The sequence below is a fragment of the Xenopus laevis genome, chromosome 1S (assembly GCF_017654675.1).
Source record: "Xenopus laevis strain J_2021 chromosome 1S, Xenopus_laevis_v10.1, whole genome shotgun sequence".
NCBI classification, from domain to species: Eukaryota; Metazoa; Chordata; class Amphibia; order Anura; family Pipidae; genus Xenopus; species Xenopus laevis.
In genome coordinates this window covers 177,618,600-177,637,465 of record NC_054372.1, presented here as the reverse complement: position 1 = coordinate 177,637,465, position 18,866 = coordinate 177,618,600, and the positions used below count along the sequence as shown (strand labels likewise).

Genomic DNA, 18,866 nt, shown 5'->3' with positions numbered 1-18,866 from the left:
TTACAGTACAAGGCGTAGACAGATAGCGGAGTCAAAATCAAGCCGGGTCGGTGCAGGCAGAACTCAAACGAAGTCAGACAGGCAAGGGTCAAAGCCGGGAAATCAATTGAGAGGAGTCAAGACAGGCACAGGCCGGATTACATAGAGTAGAATAGTCGAATTACCAGGCAGGGGTCAGGATACCAGAAGTGAGATTAGTCAGGCAGGCAGGGGTCAAAAACAGGAATCAATATCAGATAACAAGCAGGAATACAAGTACAGAGCACCAGGAACTCATGAGGAATGGTCCTATAACGGGCAGTGAAAAAATCCTAAATGTCCCTTTAAATATTTAAAATTTTCGCGCCATTTCGCGCTGGTGTCAACACGCCAGCGCGCCTGCGCCTATAAATGCAGAGGAGGCTCGCTGCACGCACCCTAGTTCCCGGCTACTATTGAAGAGGAGCGGTGTGGCGGGCGTCCCCACTGATGGTGTGGGGGGCATCCCCGTCGCTGGGCCGCAAGTTATTACAATTACCTCTTTCGCCAGAGTTTACTTCACCACCTTAGACCAGGCAAACTGCTAAAACTAAGCTACAGCTTCCTCAATCTTATGCCAGTGACATCATATCCTGTACACAGAAAATTCATTAAAATTGTAAAAAACGCTGGCGACTTTTACTTTTTTAAGGGGGATTTTATGTTAACATTTTTTCCCCAGACATTTGAGGGGCATGGCACATTTGTTTTAGGGTGGGCTCATGTCCAGGGCATTAGAGGATCTCTTCTGTCTTTATTATGGTTCCTTGGACATTTGTAATAAAAAGTGGATACTTCAAGCATTTGCACCAACATCTCTAATAAAGACGTCCATATGTCCTATATGTACCTGCCCAATTCAAATTGACCTATGCGTAACAGTACTAACTATATATACAATAGTGTGAATGTTGATACACTTTCCATTGATTTTAATATAAGTTTGCCAGGATTTAATTTCAGTTTGATTTCAGTTTTTTCCCAATGAAAAATATTCTAATCTGCTATTTTGGGTTTTTTAGGCAATTATCTTGAATTACGGCAAAAACTCAAACACCGTTTTTTTTAAACTTCCTAAATATGCCCTTTATCTGTACTGTTCTGTTTTGAGATACATAAAAATTAAACTTTATATTTGGAATATGCCTTAAATACATTATTTCATTCCAGAAAGGGAGACTTCTGTCCTATGTTCGTGTGTCTCTTAATGATCCAGTTTTCATGTTTTTTTCCCTTTGTTTCCTGCATTCAATCAATCAACCAGAACAAGCCCCCATGTTCTAAGTTAAAAGTTTCAGAACTCTCATTTCTCATCTTTACACAATATTGTATGTGCCTTTTTTCTATTCTATTCTTGTTCTACTTTCCCATCTGTTCAAGTCCCTTCTTTCCTACTTCTTTCCATAATTGAAATGCCTGCTTCTTCTTTGCATATTTCTCTTTGATCGGCAGCTTCAGTTTTGCATTGTAAAAGAGTTCTTATGCTTGCTGTAAATCAGCAGCCTGTGCAAAACAGAGAGACATAACAACAACTCTGCAAAGAAGCATTGGTTTCTTTTTTGACATAAACAAAACATATTGCCTATTTATTTCAGCAGAGAGAATGATGAGTATTTGCCGAGGGCTAAGCTGAGATTGGCTAACAGCCTTGTACAGGTGGATGGTATGTGATGATATGACTGATGATAATTATGAAATTTGTATCTTTTAGATCTGAATGACAACCATATGCTGATCATTGTAAGAAATAAGCAGAGAGCAATTGCACTTGAAAGGATTTTGTGAGATACAGTGTGTGCAGAAATAGAGCAAGGAAATTGTGTCCTTTTGCTGTGAATGCAATATTGTACCAGACTACTGTAATTAAAGTGACTGTTGTCCCTATATATATTCATAAAACCCCATTGAACTGTGTGCTGAGGGAAAAGGGATAGGCGATATACTGCTGATGTGGCACTATTTAAGCTGGCCAACTACTATATTGCAATATATGGACAAACAATCCCTGTTTTGTTTAAAGGGTAAGGCATTTTTCAGTAGCAGTATGCACAAAATGTCGCTGTCTTAAATATATTGATAATGGGTTGAGTGCAGAGGACTCATGTATTTGACTATATGTATTTTGTGGTCACAGCCTCATTGCACCCCCGCCTAATGGTTTTAAAAATTAGTGGTGAGCACAACTTTCCCTTGTTTGTTATAGTTATACAGGAGCAGTGACCAGCTCTATGTTGTAGCTCCCACCCTTCCCAGCTATAGTCAGGTGATCCCACTGGTGTCTAATAAAAGGGCAGCCAAGTTTGGGAGTTTTACTTTGAAAGCAGCAAGTAAGTTGCAGGTAAAACTTAGTCTCTTTGTAAAATGTATAATTAAGCAATTGAATTCTTAATGAATCAGATGAAAATTAAGCGTAGGACTGGCCAGATATGGGATGACGTTGACGTAGTTGGCCAGCTTAAATATATTGCAATATATGGACAAACAATCCCTGTTTTGTTTAAAGGGTAAGGCATTTTTCAGTAGCAGTATGCACAAAATGTCTCTGTCTTAAATATATTGATAATGGGTTGAGTGCAGAGGACCTCTTGTATTTGTCTGCCTGATTATTCTACCTCCCAAAGTTGAACCTTGCCTGCCTGACTATTTTACTCTCTCCAAACCTGATCCTAGCCTGTTTGACCATTCCCAGAACTCTGTCTGCCCCAAGCCGGCCTGTCTGACTATTCTAACTCTGCTTGTGCTGGCCTGGCCTGCCCGTTCCACGCTGTGTTATCTGGCCTGTCTTCCAAGTTGATTTGTCCTCCATTCCAGTATCCTTTTGAGATGATTGTGCCCCTTTGTTCGTCCAGAACCTTCGCGCCACTCTTAGTAAAACCTGCCGGCATCCAATTAGCTGAGGGCTCCTCCTGAGGTGAAAGGCAGCTGTTAAAGACAGAAGCAAGAGCCGAGACCAGGGAGCCTAGTATTGGTTTTGGATTTAGGAAACAGAACGTGACATATAGTTTATATAAACAAGTTGCTTTGTAGCCATGGGGGCAGCCATTCAAGCATAGGATACACAGTAGATTATACTACAGAGTTTATCTGCTATCAGCTATGTGTATCGTATGCCTTTTCTCCTTTTTCAGCTTCTAGTGGTTATCCCCATGGCTGCACAGCAGTCTATAAACTATAATAGAGTTTCTGAAACAAACAAAGCAGTTGTACCAGTGCAGCACAACAGTACATTATAATTCCATTACTTTAAAACACTGTTACTGTTCCCTTAACTACAAATCCATGTTATCAATACCTGAACAAACATGGCTCAAGAATATGCTAATGTTTACTTTTTTGTATCTTAGATTTTTATTAAGTTATAAGTTATAACAAAAGCTTACAAACACAGTTTTACCATCACCATTTACTGGCCATTCCATATTCAGAGAAATAAAAAGACTCGGAAAAAAGATATACAGTAGAACCCCCATTTCAAGTCCCCTGATTTAAGGATTCCCCTCATTTTACATTTCAAAATGTCTTTGAATAAAGATACATCAGTTATAGATATACCGTATGTGCCGTATGTATCCTGTTACAATCTAGCTTCTAACCAGCAGGGGTCTCCAAAAGATTACTTAATAGGCAATACCTGATCAGAAGAATAGTGATGCATATGATAATATGAACATAACATTGTTCATTGTCAAGTTTTGTAGATATAATAGGGCGTGTACACTAAAAAAGTAATCATTACCATATTCACACAGTGGTATTCTTAAAAAGCTTTCTTTATGTAATATAAATGCATTTTTTTTTTAGCTTATACATACCACCAATTTGTAATGCGTATACCAAGTCAAACAAGTGAGCACCATTCCTACTCCTGGTCCCTCCCCCAGGGATCCAGACTGTCCTACCTGCCGCCCATTGTTCCCCAATCAACAAACTCCCAGACTTGGTTTCACTGGCTTTGTTTCTCCCCAAAAGACTATTGCTCCCAATCACCAAGAACCCCATACTGGTTCCATCCGGTAGGTTTCTTTATACAGCCCATACTGGGCTTCTTTTGAAATCACTGCACCAGCCTCTTATTTTATTTCAAAATACTAAAAAGGGGGGTTGTGGGTGCACTCCAAGGTTTAGTAAAAATGAGTTTAAATACAATGGAAATGCTACTGATTTGGCCAATTAATCAATGCACATTCCCTGGTCCCATCTATGCACATACAGAGTTCAAGCAAGGTCAGACAGGTCGGGGTCAGTACAGGCAGAGCTCAAGAATAGTCAGAATAGCCAAAGCATGACATCTTGTCGACTCATATTGCCACTGCGGCTACATTTTTTTGTCTGCGGCTAATAAAGAAGAATTTTCGGTTCGGTTATTGACACCTGCGGGTTTGCAGCAGCTGCAGATATATTCCAATATCTTTGCATAATTAACTTTTTTTAAATTCTCTCTCCCTCTATATCCTTCTCTACTTCTTGTGTGTCTGTGTATATATTTTGTACATGTGTATACATTTATATATATATATACACACATATATATATTATTTATCTTTTACAGCATAAACCAAAGTTAGTGAGAAACAACATAGTACACAACAGATTTTATAATAATGAGCACTTTATTAATGGGATACAAAATACAATACAATGAAACTGCATGCAGGTTAAATGCGGTTCAACTGCCATGGCACAGCACCATCGGGAGACATAAAGTAATTGGCAAAATGATCTCTCACTCTCATTCCTCCTGTAGGACCTCCAACAGGGGCCCAATCAATATCTGGAATATCATCGGTCAGAGTGTGTTGAAAGATATACCCATCCCGAAGACGAACAAAGTTGTGTAGGACACAACAAGCTTTTATTATAATGTCCACAAAATCAGGTTCCAGTTGTATTGCGTTATGGAATATACGCCATTTGTTGGAAAAGATGCCAAAAGCACACTCTACCATACGACGTGCTCTCAATAATCTGTAATTGAAAAGTCGTTTCTGAATGTCCATTTGTGACCCTGGGTAAGGCCGCATTATGTTTTCCGTAAGACCAAAGGCCTCATCACCCACAAAAACATAAGGCATGGAAGGTGCAGCAGTCCCAGGCAATGGTTTAGGAACAGGTAGATGAAGTGCCCCTTCTGATAATTGATGTCCCAGTGCTGAACTCCAGAAAGCACTAGCATCACCAGTGCTTCCATAGGCTCCCACATCGATGATAGAAAAGCAATAATTTGCATCAACAACAGCCAGAAGAACAACCGAAGAGTATTTTTCTGAGCCACTTTTGAAAGGCATTTTAATATGAATGCGTTTTCCATCCATAGCACCCAAACAATTAGGAAAATTGGTTGTTTTGTAGAAATCTTCTGCAATGTGAATCCATGCATTTTCATCTGGGGTTGGCATCACAAGTCTTTGCAGCTCAGACCAAATAAGCAGGCAAGTTTCTCTTACAATTTTGCCTATAGTGGTTCGACCGATAGGGAATCGGAAATACAAGGAAGAGAATGATTGTCCAGTTGCTAAAAACCTGAAACAAAATAATTACTTCTTTAATTAAAAATATTACTATGATAGATAGGATCTGTATAATTGCTAAATTCCCACATTTATACATATGACATAGCTTTAAAAGCCCATACACCAGACACATACATATAACCTCATATATATATATACCTATGATATAGCTTTAAATGCCCATATACCAAACACATACATACATATATACCTATATGACCATATCAGTCACGTAAATACATATGCCCCTATATGTTGCAAAGATAAAGGCCTAAATGCACTGTTACGTAACAAGCAATACAGCATACAAACCTTAGTGTTAGGCACAGTCGCTCCTCTGGTGAAATTGGATCCATCATCAAGGTGTGGGCACGACACAGGCCTGGCTTCAAAACGGTCAGAAGCTCATCAAAGCTTGATATAGACATTCTGAAAAACCTTTGGAATTTTTTTGGATAGCTGCGAAGTTCACAGTATAATAACTGAAACTGTCCATTCTGAAACCGCTGATCTGTGATGGGATGTACCCAATATTTTCTAGCAGCAGCTCTTTCATTTCTTTCTTTCTTTAGCAAATAATAATAGAGGTATAAAAGAAAAATTAAAACAGCCAGATCCCTATTTTCCATATTAGTAAGAACCACAAGGAAAAGACGCCAAGACAACACGCCGTATTTCTGCTTCCTGTGAGGGCAGAGGAAGCTGCACTATGGGATATAAATCATTCGGAAACTGAAGTCGGAATCTTCTATTGCAAAAAGATGATCGACTTGTCACCGAAACTTATTTTTTTAAAAAATGCAGGCAACAAATCTTCCCATGTGTCACTTAGACGTTTTGCAGCAGTAGAGCGCACAGTCAGATTCCAGTCAGAAGTGGTCCCTGAATGAGCACTATCCAGATAAAATCACAAGTTAGTTATGGCCCCTTCCTGTATGTTCCACCTTTAGTACCATTCCTACTCCTGATCCCTCCCCCAGATTTTCCCGCCTCTCCCCATGGCTATTGATTCCCAATACACAACCTCCAGACTGTCCTCCCTGCAGCCAATTGTTCTCCAATCAACAAACTCCCAGACTTGGTTTCACTGGCTTTGTTTTTCCCAAAAAGACTATTGCTCCCAATCACCAAGACCTCCATATTGGTTTCATCCGTTAGGTTCCTTTCTACAGCCCTTACTGGGCTTCTTTTGTAATCACTGCACTCAGCCTCTTAGTACTCCAAGGCTAAGTAAAAATGGGTTGAAATACAATGGAAGTGCTACTAATTTGGCCAATTAATCAATGCACATTCCCTTGCCCCCTGTCTCATAAGTAATTCATTAGCTTTGCATGTGTTTACAAAACAGGGGTTTTTAGTAACAAAATTATGATCATAAAGTTGATAAGCCACCATACCACGTCAAGGTAAACCCCATAGTAGAATTACATGTGATAAGTGTGAGGGTTAGTCTAAAGGCTAGATCCTCCCCCGCCACTAGCTTTTGGGGCTTTTAAGAGATAGAGAGAGAGACTACCCAAACCAATGCCCATTTTTAAAAAGCATAGGACCACCATTTTTTTAAAGGGGTGGGTGTGTGTGCTACAAACCACATGAAGCTTATCCTGCAGCTTTTGGCTACATTTCATAATACAAAAAGGGGCAGGGGTTGTGGGAGCACTCCAAGGCTAAGTTAAAATGTGTTTAAATACAATGGAAGTGCTACTAATTTGGCCAATTAATCAATTCACATTCCATGGTCCCCTGTCTCAGTATAAATGCAAGTGGAGTTTTTAGTTACAAAGTTATTATCGTAAAGTTGATAAGCCACCATACCATGTCAAGGTTTGGGCAATCTCTCTCTCTTAAAAAAAACCAATGCCCAGGTCAGGAGACAGTTATCTAAATGAATGCTACTATGCAGGGAGGCACAAGCCTTTTTATACTATGACTTAAGGTAAATAGTTAGGGACCACTGTATGAGGTTTACCTTGACCTGGTATGGTGGCTTATCAATTTTATGATCATAACTTTGTAACTAAAAAAACCCTGTTTTTGTAAATACATGCACTTGCATATATACTGAATTACTTATTAAACAGGGGACAAGGGAATGTGCATTGATTAATTAATCAGTAGCACTTCCATTGTATTTAAACACATTTTTACTTGGAGTGCACCCACAACACCCTTGTATTTTTGTATTGTAGCCTGAAGCTGTAGGATAAGCATCCATGAGGTTTGTAGCACCCGAAAATAAATAGGTACCGACACCCAATGCGATCTTTATTGTCTTTATTGTGTCACACCGTTTTGGGGCGTTCCCCTTTTGTCAGGTGATACAACCACTTATGTGTACAAAGTTTAAATAACCAAACAACCTACCCCCTCATGAATAAACAAGTGTCCAAGTGACATTCTCTCTACAGTTTGTAGCACCCCCACACCCACCCCTTCAACAAATGGCTTTAAAATGGTTGTTGTCTTGGGCAGTATCTCTTTCTTAAAAGCCTCAAAAGCTAGTGGCTTGGGAGGATCTAGCCCTCTGATTGAAACCAATGCACAGGTCAGGAGACACTTATCCCAAGGAATGCCACTATGCAGGGAGGCACAAGCCTTTTTATACTATGACCTGAGGTAAATAGTTAGGGACCACTGTATGGGGTTTACCTTGACGTGCTATGGTGGCTTAACAACTTTATGATCATAACGTTGTAACTAAAAATACCTGTTTGTGTAAATACATGCACTTGCATTTATACTGAATTACAGATTTAACAGGCCAGAGGAAAATAAGAATTATGCAGTGTGCCACCCAAGGCCTGCTGCCATTCATTCCTGAGCATTGGGGATTGGCACATGGGAAATTTTAAAAACTGTCATATCTCCTATGTATCCCCAGTGCTTCCGAATCAATGCAGCTGTGCTTGGGCAGCATGTCGCCCATAAAATCCTACTGCCCTAGGCCTGGCTCTTTGTGGCCTTTCTACAGTCAAAAATAGTCAGCACAACCTTTTTAAATCTTCTTACTTTCTTTAGTTGGGTGCAGGTTCTCCAGTAGCCACTTTCCACCAGCAAATGCAGTCAAAATACGATATGAACAGCACCACAATTCTTGGTAAAGTTAAAATGCCTTTATTGCTTAAGTGACGGGCATTACCGCAACGTTTCAGGCCTCATTTGGCCCTTTTTCAAGCTAAACTGACAAACATTACACCACTATTTAAACTTTTAGTGCCATCTAGTGGACAATTAGTTACAAATTACAATCATGTGAAACATATTGTTACATTCAGTAGAAAAAATAACATTATATAAAAAGTATCCATCTGGTGAACAGTGCAACATGTGTGGGTGAACAAAGTTCATTTGTAATAGTACTGCAGAAAACCTGCAAAAAAATCAAGATAAAAACAGTATATAAGAACATTTTTTATATAAAAAGGAAAATACTTTTATCTAAAAATCGGTTTGAGATCATACTCTTTATTCAAACCCAATGGAACTAATGTCTCCAGTCTCCTAATCCAGAAGACCTCTCGGCATAGAAGTGTTTTAATTCTATTACCCCCTCGACGTTTCGGGGTAACCATTTCAATCACCTGGAACCTCAACTGGTTGACATTATGTCCTGCTTCAATAAAATGTCCTGCAACTGCTTGCTCCTTCTTACCAGTTTTAATCGCTGACTTATGTTCACGGATGCGTTCTCGGACGGTTCTTGAAGTCTGTCCCACATATGCTAAGCCACAAGGGCATTTGATGACATACACAGCGTAGGAGGAAATACATGAGAACCGTCCGAAGATCCGTATGGGGGTCCCTTTTCTGGGATGATATAGAAACTCACCCCGTTGGATATTGGAGCAGCAGTTGCAGTTTAAACAAGGAAAAGTACCATTTTTACCTTTTTCTTTCAAACCTACACTATTTGCCCCTATATCTGTCTTCACTAAAGTTGAACCAATAGTTTTTCCTTTTTTATAGGCAATCATGGGGGGTCTATCAAATGCTTTAATATGCGGTAAATTATCTTTTACCAGAGCCCAATATGATTTCAATATTTTTGTAATATGTTTGCTTAAAACATTATATTGGGTTACAAAAGTGACATGTTCACCAGTTTTTTTCTCTTTTTCTCCAATAACATGGTTCTCTCTTTTGTTCTCAATTCATTGCTCTGCCTATGTAGCAGACCTTCTGGATAACCCCTTGCCTGAAATTTATCACACATTTCTGTCAGTCCCACTTCCGCAACCTCATCCGAGGCAACTATGCGTTTCACTCTCATTAGTTGAGACTTAGGCAATGCCCTTTTTAATTGGGGTGGGTGAAATGACTGAAAGTGTAAAAGTGTATTACGATCGGTTGGCTTTATATACAGATCAGTTAACAATCTGTCGTCCTGTTTATACACCCTGGTATAAAGAAATGCAATATCGGAAAAACTATAGTTCAGAGTAAATCGAATATAGGGGAGTGCACCGTTAATTTCATGAACAAATGCCTCTAGGGTTTCCTGTGGCCCCGTCCATAACGCAAATACATCATCGATATAGCGAATCCACTTTTTGCAGTATCTTAAGTACAGATCATTAGTTTAAATAATATTTTTTTCAAAGTAGTTCATAAAGATGTTTGCGTATGACGGGGCCACATTTGACCCCATCATCATCAGCCACCCCACATCCGTTTTCCAGCCCTAGAAAAGGTGGCAACCCTAATGCAGAGAGATGCCGGCAATCTCTTACCTCCCGTCGTGTCTTGTCTAAGAAGTTCGATTTCGTCGGCTTTGACGCTGAGTGGCATGACACAATTGTCACAACGCCAATCGTCGTGACGTCACAAATAAGCTATGGGATTCGAATTTGGCGCCAAAATAGCCTTAAAGCTCCAGTCCACCATTTTGTGAATGCCCTAGCTAGGCTTCAGTTTACTGTTCCTGCTCAAGCGTATCTTCTGCTCTGATTATCTGGTTTCTGGACTCCTGCCTGACCCTCGTTTACGATTCCTGTTGCCTGCCCTTGATTCCTTGCCTGTCTGACAACGTCTTCTTCTAAATCCTTGCCGGTACCTCGATTATGGACTTATTTCTCACACTTGCACTTCCTAACTGGTTTTCCGCAGCAGAAAGCCCAAGGCCCCAAAAGGGCATCGGTGAACACCTGAGACCACAGGGTAAACCTGTGCAACTGAGTGTACCCATCACTGCACAAGGTTCTGATAACGAGATAGTTACAGCAGGTGCCGTTTTGTTGACCAAGTTTTGCATAACCCCAAAATCTTGTGGATGTGCCAGAATGGTGGATCTGATGCCATTGTTCATGCACAGGCTATACAATTATAGATGGTGAGGAGGGAGAGTAAAAGTGTAAAGTGAATTGTCATTTAGTGCTAAATGGAAAGTGAAAGTAATTGACTGCCTCACCTCTATGCCTGAGAAGGTGTATACAACTGACAGCTCAGATTTGTAATGCATTTATAACAGGTATGGCTGTTTTAATGAAAAAAAAAAAAAATTGTAGTAGTAGTTATTAAAAATATAAAAAAAATTATAGGATTTGCAAACAACATGGATGTATGTTAGTTGTTATCAAATACAAGAACATGTGTAATAGAAAAAGCAAATTAATAACAATGTCTTGTATTAATAGAAGCAACTAGTGATGGGTGAATAAATTCGCCAGGCGTGAATGGGCGAATAAATTCGTGAAAATTTTGGACGCACGGCAGAAAAGTCGCTTGAGTCAAAACTGTCATGCATCAACACTATTCGGACGCCCATTGACTTTAACTCCTGCGTCAAAATTGATGCAGGCGTCAACATTATTGCAGGAGTCGATTTTCGAGTTTCGCAACGGGAGAAATTTGCCAATCACTAGAAGCAACTAATAATTCTGTACTGCAGATATTTCTGTTTATTGGTAAAAAAAATATATCTATCGGCAAGTCCCATTGTTGAAAAAAAAAGTGCTAAAGAGCTTACAGTTTGCCAAAGAACATACTGACTGGCCTAAAGAGAAATGGCCCAACATTTTGTGGACTGATGAAAGCAAGATTGTTCTTTTTCGGTCTAGGAGCCGCAGACAGTTTGGCAGACGACCCCCAAACACTGAATTCAAGTCACAGTACAGAGTGAAGACAGTGAAGCATGGTGGCACAAGCATCATGATATGGGGATGTTTCTCATACTATGGTGTTGTCCCTATTTATCTCATACCAGGGATCATGGATCAGTTTCAATACATCAAGATACTTGAAGAGGTCATGTTGCCTTTTGCCGAAGAGGAAATGCCCTTGAAATGGGAGTTTCAACAAGACAATGGGGCAAAGTGGCCATCACTAGCAACAGTTCGCAACAAATCTCATCCTCAGAGACATCACCAATTTACTAACAGGCATAGATGACAATTCACTAGCTAATGAGACCCTTCGCTAGCGTACATTTGCGACTTTTCACTCTGGCGAACGGTCGTTACTCCGCAAATTCACTAAGATGCGAATTTTACTGAAAATTACTGTCACGGTCAGCACCCTAAATCCAGAATCAATGCTAATCATCCTGTTCTCGGCTCTTGCTTCTGCCTTTAACAGCCGCCTTTCACCTCGGGAGGAGCCCTCGGCTAAGCGGATGCAGCCAGGTCTTATTAAGAGAGGTGCCAAGCGAGAGATTCGGGACAAGCAAAGGGGCACAACGGTAAAGCAAAGTCTTTTGGGCAGAAGGTTACAGTACAAGGCGTAGACAGATAGCGGAGTCAAAATCAAGCCGGGTCGGTGCAGGCAGAACTCAAACGAAGTCAGACAGGCAAGGGTCAAAGCCGGGAAATCAATTGAGAGGAGTCAAGACAGGCACAGGCCGGATTACATAGAGTAGAATAGTCGAATTACCAGGCAGGGGTCAGGATACCAGAAGTGAGATTAGTCAGGCAGGCAGGGGTCAAAAACAGGAATCAATATCAGATAACAAGCAGGAATACAAGTACAGAGCACCAGGAACTCATGAGGAATGGTCCTATAACGGGCAGTGAAAAAATCCTAAATGTCCCTTTAAATATTTAAAATTTTCGCGCCATTTCGCGCTGGTGTCAACACGCCAGCGCGCCTGCGCCTATAAATGCAGAGGAGGCTCGCTGCACGCACCCTAGTTCCCGGCTACTATTGAAGAGGAGCGGTGTGGCGGGCGTCCCCACTGATGGTGTGGGGGGCATCCCCGTCGCTGGGCCGCAAGTTATTACAATTACCTCTTTCGCCAGAGTTTACTTCACCACCTTAGACCAGGCAAACTGATAAAACTAAGCTACAGCTTCCTCAATCTTATGCCAGTGACATCATATCCTGTACACAGAAAATTCATTAAAATTGTAAAAAACGCTGGCGACTTTTACTTTTTTAAGGGGGATTTTATGTTAACATTTTTTCCCCAGACATTTGAGGGGCATGGCACATTTGTTTTAGGGTGGGCACATGTCCAGGGCATTAGAGGATCTCTTCTGTCTTTATTATGGTTCCTTGGACATTTGTAATAAAAAGTGGCCACTTCAAGCATTTGCACCAACATCTCTAATAAAGACGTCCATATGTCCTATATGTACCTGCCCAATTTAAATTGACCTATGCGTAACAGTACTAACTATATATACAATAGTGTGAATGTTGATACACTTTCCATTGATTTTAATATAAGTTTGCCAGGATTTCATTTCAGTTTGATTTCAGTTTTTTCCCAATGAAAAATATTCTAATCTGCTATTTTGGGTTTTTTAGGCAATTATCTTGAATTACGGCAAAAACTCAAACACCGTTTTTTTTTAAACTTCCTAAATATGCCCTTTATCTGTACTGTTCTGTTTTGAGATACATAAAAATGAAACTTTATATTTGGAATATGCCTTAAATACATTATTTCATTCCAGAAAGGGAGAATTCTGTCCTATGTTCGTGTGTCTCTTAATGATCCAGTTTTCGTGTTTTTCCCTTTATTTCCTGCATTCAATCAATCAACCAGAACAAGCCCCCATGTTCTAAGTTAAAAGTTTCAGAACTCTCATTTCTCATCTTTACACAATATTGTATGTGCCTTTTTTCTATTCTATTCTTGTTCTACTTTCCCATCTGTTCAAGTCCCTTCTTTCCTACTTCTTTCCATAATTGAAATGCCTGCTTCTTCTTTGCATATTTCTCTTTGATCGGCAGCTTCAGTTTTGCATTGTAAAAGAGTTCTTATGCTTGCTGTAAATCAGCAGCCTGTGCAAAACAGAGAGACATAACAACAACTCTGCAAAGAAGCATTGGTTTCTTTTTTGACATAAACAAAACATATTGCCTATTTATTTCAGCAGAGAGAATGATGAGTATTTGCCGAGGGCTAAGCTGAGATTGGCTAACAGCCTTGTACAGGTGGATGGTATGTGATGATATGACTGATGATAATTATGAAATTTGTATCTTTTAGATCTGAATGACAACCATATGCTGATCATTGTAAGAAATAAGCAGAGAGCAATTGCACTTGAAAGGATTTTGTGAGATACAGTGTGTGCAGAAATAGAGCAAGGAAATTGTGTCCTTTTGCTGTGAATGCAATATTGTACCAGACTACTGTAATTAAAGTGACTGTTGTCCCTATATATATTCATAAAACCCCATTGAACTGTGTGCTGAGGGAAAAGGGATAGGCGATATACTGCTGATGTGGCACTATTTAAGCTGGCCAACTACTATATTGCAATATATGGACAAACAATCCCTGTTTTGTTTAAAGGGTAAGGCATTTTTCAGTAGCAGTATGCACAAAATGTCGCTGTCTTAAATATATTGATAATGGGTTGAGTGCAGAGGACTCATGTATTTGACTATATGTATTTTGTGGTCACAGCCTCATTGCACCCCCGCCTAATGGTTTTAAAAATTAGTGGTGAGCACAACTTTCCCTTGTTTGTTATAGTTATACAGGAGCAGTGACCAGCTCTATGTTGTAGCTCCCACCCTTCCCAGCTATAGTCAGGTGATCCCACTGGTGTCTAATAAAAGGGCAGCCAAGTTTGGGAGTTTTACTTTGAAAGCAGCAAGTAAGTTGCAGGTAAAACTTAGTCTCTTTGTAAAATGTATAATTAAGCAATTGAATTCTTAATGAATCAGATGAAAATTAAGCGTAGGACTGGCCAGATATGGGATGACGTTGACGTAGTTGGCCAGCTTAAATATATTGCAATATATGGACAAACAATCCCTGTTTTGTTTAAAGGGTAAGGCATTTTTCAGTAGCAGTATGCACAAAATGTCTCTGTCTTAAATATATTGATAATGAGTTGAGTGCAGAGGACCTCTTGTATTTGTCTGCCTGATTATTCTACCTCCCAAAGTTGAACCTTGCCTGCCTGACTATTTTACTCTCTCCAAACCTGATCCTAGCCTGTTTGACCATTCCTAGAACTCTGTCTGCCCCAAGCCGGCCTGTCTGACTATTCTAACTCTGCTTGTGCTGGCCCGGCCTGCATGTTCCACGCTGTGTTATCTGGCCTGTCTTCCAAGTTGATTTATCCTCCATTCCAGTATCCTTTTGAGATGATTGTGCCCCTTTGTTCGTCCATAACCTTTGCTTCTCTCTTAGTAAAACCTGCCAGCATCCAATTAGCTGAGGGCTCCTCCTGAGGTGAAAGGCAGCTGTTAAAGACAGAAGCAAGAGCCGAGACCAGGGAGCCTAGTATTGGTTTTGGATTTAGGAAACAGAACGTGACATATAGTTTAAATAAACAAGTTGCTTTGTAGCCATGGGGGCAGCCATTCAAGCATAGGATACACAGTAGATTATACTACAGAGTTTATCTGCTATCAGCTATGTGTATCATGTGCCTTTTCTCCTTTTTCAGCTTCTAGTGGTTATCCCCATGGCTCCACAGTAGTCTATAAACTATAGTAGAGTTTCTGAAACAAACACAGCAGTTGTACCAGTGCAGCACATATAATATTCAGAGCAAGCTCACCGAATTTCTTTGTTGGCTTCTTCCACAGGTATTCTGTGTGTAATACCCAATAGTTCAATGCATTCAGTAGTTGTGGAACAAATCCAGGGCAGCAACTTGTCTGCAAAGTTCTTTATTGGGATAATGAGTTACACCAACTCATTATCCCAATAAAGAACTTTGCAGACAAGTTGCTGCCCTGGATTTGTTCCACAACTACTGAATGCATTGTACCAGTGCAGCACAACAGTACATTATAATTTCATTACTTTAAAACACTGTTACTGTTCCCTTAACTACAAATCCATGTTATCAATACCGGAACACACATGGCTCAATGTTTACTTTTTTGTATCTTAGATTTTTATTAAGTTTGACGTTTATAACAAAAGCTTACAAACACAGTTTTACCATCACCATTTACTGGCCATTCCATATTCAGAGAAATAAAAAGACTCGGAAAAAGATATACAGTAGAACCCCCATTTCAAGTCCCCTGATTTAAGGATTCCCCTCATTTTACATTTCAAAATGTCTTTGAATAAAGATACATCAGTTATAGATATACCGTATGTGCCGTATGTATCCTGTTACAATCTAGCTTCTAACCAGCAGGGGTCTCCAAAAGATTACTTAATAGGCAATACCTGATCAGAAGAATAGTGATGCATATGATAATATGAACATAACATTGTTTTTAACTGAGTCAAGTTTTGTAGATATAATAGGGCGTGTACACTAAAAAAGTAATCATTACCATATTCACACAGTGGTATTCTTAAAAAGCTTTCTTTATGTAATATAAATGCATTTTTTTGAGTTTATACATACCACCAATTTGTAATGCGTATACCAAGTCAAACAAGTGAGCACCATTCCTACTCCTGGTCCCTCCCCCAGGGATCCAGACTGTCCTACCTGCCGCCCATTGTTCCCCAATCAACAAACTCCCAGACTTGGTTTCACTGGCTTTGTTTCTCCCCAAAAGACTATTGCTCCCAATCACCAAGAACCCCATACTGGTTCCATCCGGTAGGTTTCTTTATACAGCCCATACTGGGCTTCTTTTGAAATCACTGCACTCAGCCTCTTATTTTATTTCAAAATACTAAAAAGGGGGGTTGTGGGTGCACTCCAAGGTTAAGTAAAAATGGGTTAAAATACAATGGAAATGCTACTGATTTGGCCAATTAATCAATGCACATTCCCTGGTCCCATCTATGCACATACAGAGTTGAAGCAAGGTCAGACAGGTCGGGGTCAGTACAGGCAGAGATCAAGAATAGTCAGAATAGCCAAAGCATGACATCTTGTCGACTCATATTGCCACTGCGGCTAAAATTTTTTGTCTGCGGCTAATAAAGAAGAATTGTCGGTTCGGTTATTGACACCTGCGGATTTGCAGCAGCAGCAGATATATTTCAATATCTTTGCATAAATAACTTTTTTAAATTCTCTCTCCCTCTATATCCTTCTCTACTTCTTGTGTTTCTGTGTATATATTTTGTACATGTGTATACATTTATATATATATATACACACATATATATATTATTTATCTTTTACAGCATAAACCAAAGTTAGTGAGAAACAACATAGTACACAACAGATTTTATAATAATGAGCACTTTATTAATGGGATACAAAATACAATACAATGAAACTGCATGCAGGTTAAATGCGGTTCAACTGCCATGGCACAGCACCATCGGGAGACATAAAGTAATTGGCAAAATGATCTCTCACTCTCATTCCTCCTGTAGGACCTCCAACAGGGGCCCAATCAATATCTGGAATATCATCGGTCAGAGTGTGTTGAAAGATATACCCATCCCGAAGACGAACAAAGTTGTGTAGGACACAACAAGCTTTTATTATAATGTCCACAAAATCGGGTTCCAGTTGTATTGCGTTATGGAATATACGCCATTTGTTGGAAAAGATGCCAAAAGCACACTCTACCATACGACGTGCTCTCAATAATCTGTAATTGAAAAGTCGTTTCTGAATGTCCATTTGTGACCCTGGGTAAGGCCGCATTATGTTTTCCGTAAGACCAAAGGCCTCATCACCCACAAAAACATAAGGCATGGAAGGTGCAGCAGTCCCAGGCAATGGTTTAGGAAGAGGTAGATGGAGTGCCCCTTCTGATAATTGATGTCCCATTGCTGAACTCCAGAAAGCACTAGCATCACCAGTGCTTCCATAGGCTCCCACATCGATGATAGAAAAGCAATAATTTGCATCAACAACAGCCAGAAGAACAACCGAAGAGTATTTTTCGGAGCCACTTTTGAAAGGCATTTTAATTTGAATGCGTTTTCCACCCATAGCACCCAAACAATTAGGAAAATTGGTTGTTTTGTAGAAATCTTCTGCAATGTGAATCCATGCATTTTCATCTGGGGTTGGCATCACAAGTCTTTGCAGCTCAGACCAAATAAGCAGGCAAGTTTCTCTTACAATTTTGCCTATAGTGGTTCGACCGATAGGGAATCGGAAATACAAGGAAGAGAATGATTGTCCAGTTGCTAAAAACCTGAAACAAAACAAAAGGATTACTTCTTTAATTAAAAATATTACTATGATAGATAGGATCTGTATAATTGCTAAATTCCCACATTTATACATATGACATAGCTTTAAAAGCCCATACACCAGACACATACATATAACCTCATATATATATACCTATGATATAACTTTAAATGCCCATATACCAAACACATACATACATATATACCTATATGACCATATCAGTCACGTAAATACATATGCCCCTATATGTTGCAAAGATAAAGGCCTAAATGCACTGTTACGTAACAAGCAATACAGCATACAAACCTTAGTGTTAGGCACAGTCGCTCCTCTGGTGAAATTGGATCCATCATCAAGGTGTGGGCACGACACAGGCCTGGCTTCAAAACGGTCAGAAGCTCATCAAAGCTTGATATAGACATTCTGAAAAACCTTTGGAATTTTTTTGGATAGCTGCGAAGTTCACAGTATAATAACTGAAACTGTCCATTCTGAAACCGCTGATCTGTGATGGGATGTACCCAATATTTTCTAGCAGCAGCTCTTTCATTTCTTTCTTTCTTTAGCAAATAATAATAGAGGTATAAAAGAAAAATTAAAACAGCCAGATCCCTATTTTCCATATTAGCAAGAACCACAAGGAAAAGACGCCAAGACAACACGCCGTATTTCTGCTTCCCGTGAGGGCAGAGGAAGCTGCACTATGGGATATAAATCATTCGGAAACTGAAGTCGGAATCTTCTATTGCAAAAAGATGATCGACTTGTCACCGAAACTCAATTTTTTAAAAAATGCAGGCAACAAATCTTCCCATGTGTCACTTAGACGTTTTGCAGCAGTAGAGCACAGTCAGATTCC

The 18,866-nt window shown here is 39.7% G+C and overlaps 2 protein-coding genes across 2 annotated transcripts; both read right to left on the bottom strand.

The window, feature by feature from the left end:
- Positions 1 to 4,609: 4,609 nt before the first annotated feature.
- LOC121399530 (protein ALP1-like) lies at positions 4,610 to 6,459 on the bottom strand. The gene is made up of 2 exons (XM_041580560.1): positions 5,841 to 6,459; positions 4,610 to 5,538 (listed from the first exon to the last, which is right to left on the bottom strand). Exons 1-2 carry the CDS (start codon positions 6,155 to 6,157, stop codon positions 4,674 to 4,676), a joined length of 1,182 nt encoding a protein of 393 aa, XP_041436494.1. The 5' UTR covers positions 6,158 to 6,459; the 3' UTR covers positions 4,610 to 4,673.
- A 10,620-nt stretch (positions 6,460 to 17,079) lies between these two features.
- LOC100036828 (uncharacterized) lies at positions 17,080 to 18,664 on the bottom strand. The gene is made up of 2 exons (NM_001097116.1): positions 18,314 to 18,664; positions 17,080 to 18,008 (listed from the first exon to the last, which is right to left on the bottom strand). The coding sequence occupies exons 1-2, from the start codon at positions 18,628 to 18,630 to the stop codon at positions 17,144 to 17,146; spliced, it is 1,182 nt and encodes a 393-aa protein (NP_001090585.2). The 5' UTR covers positions 18,631 to 18,664; the 3' UTR covers positions 17,080 to 17,143.
- Between the last annotated feature and the right edge of the window lie 202 nt (positions 18,665 to 18,866).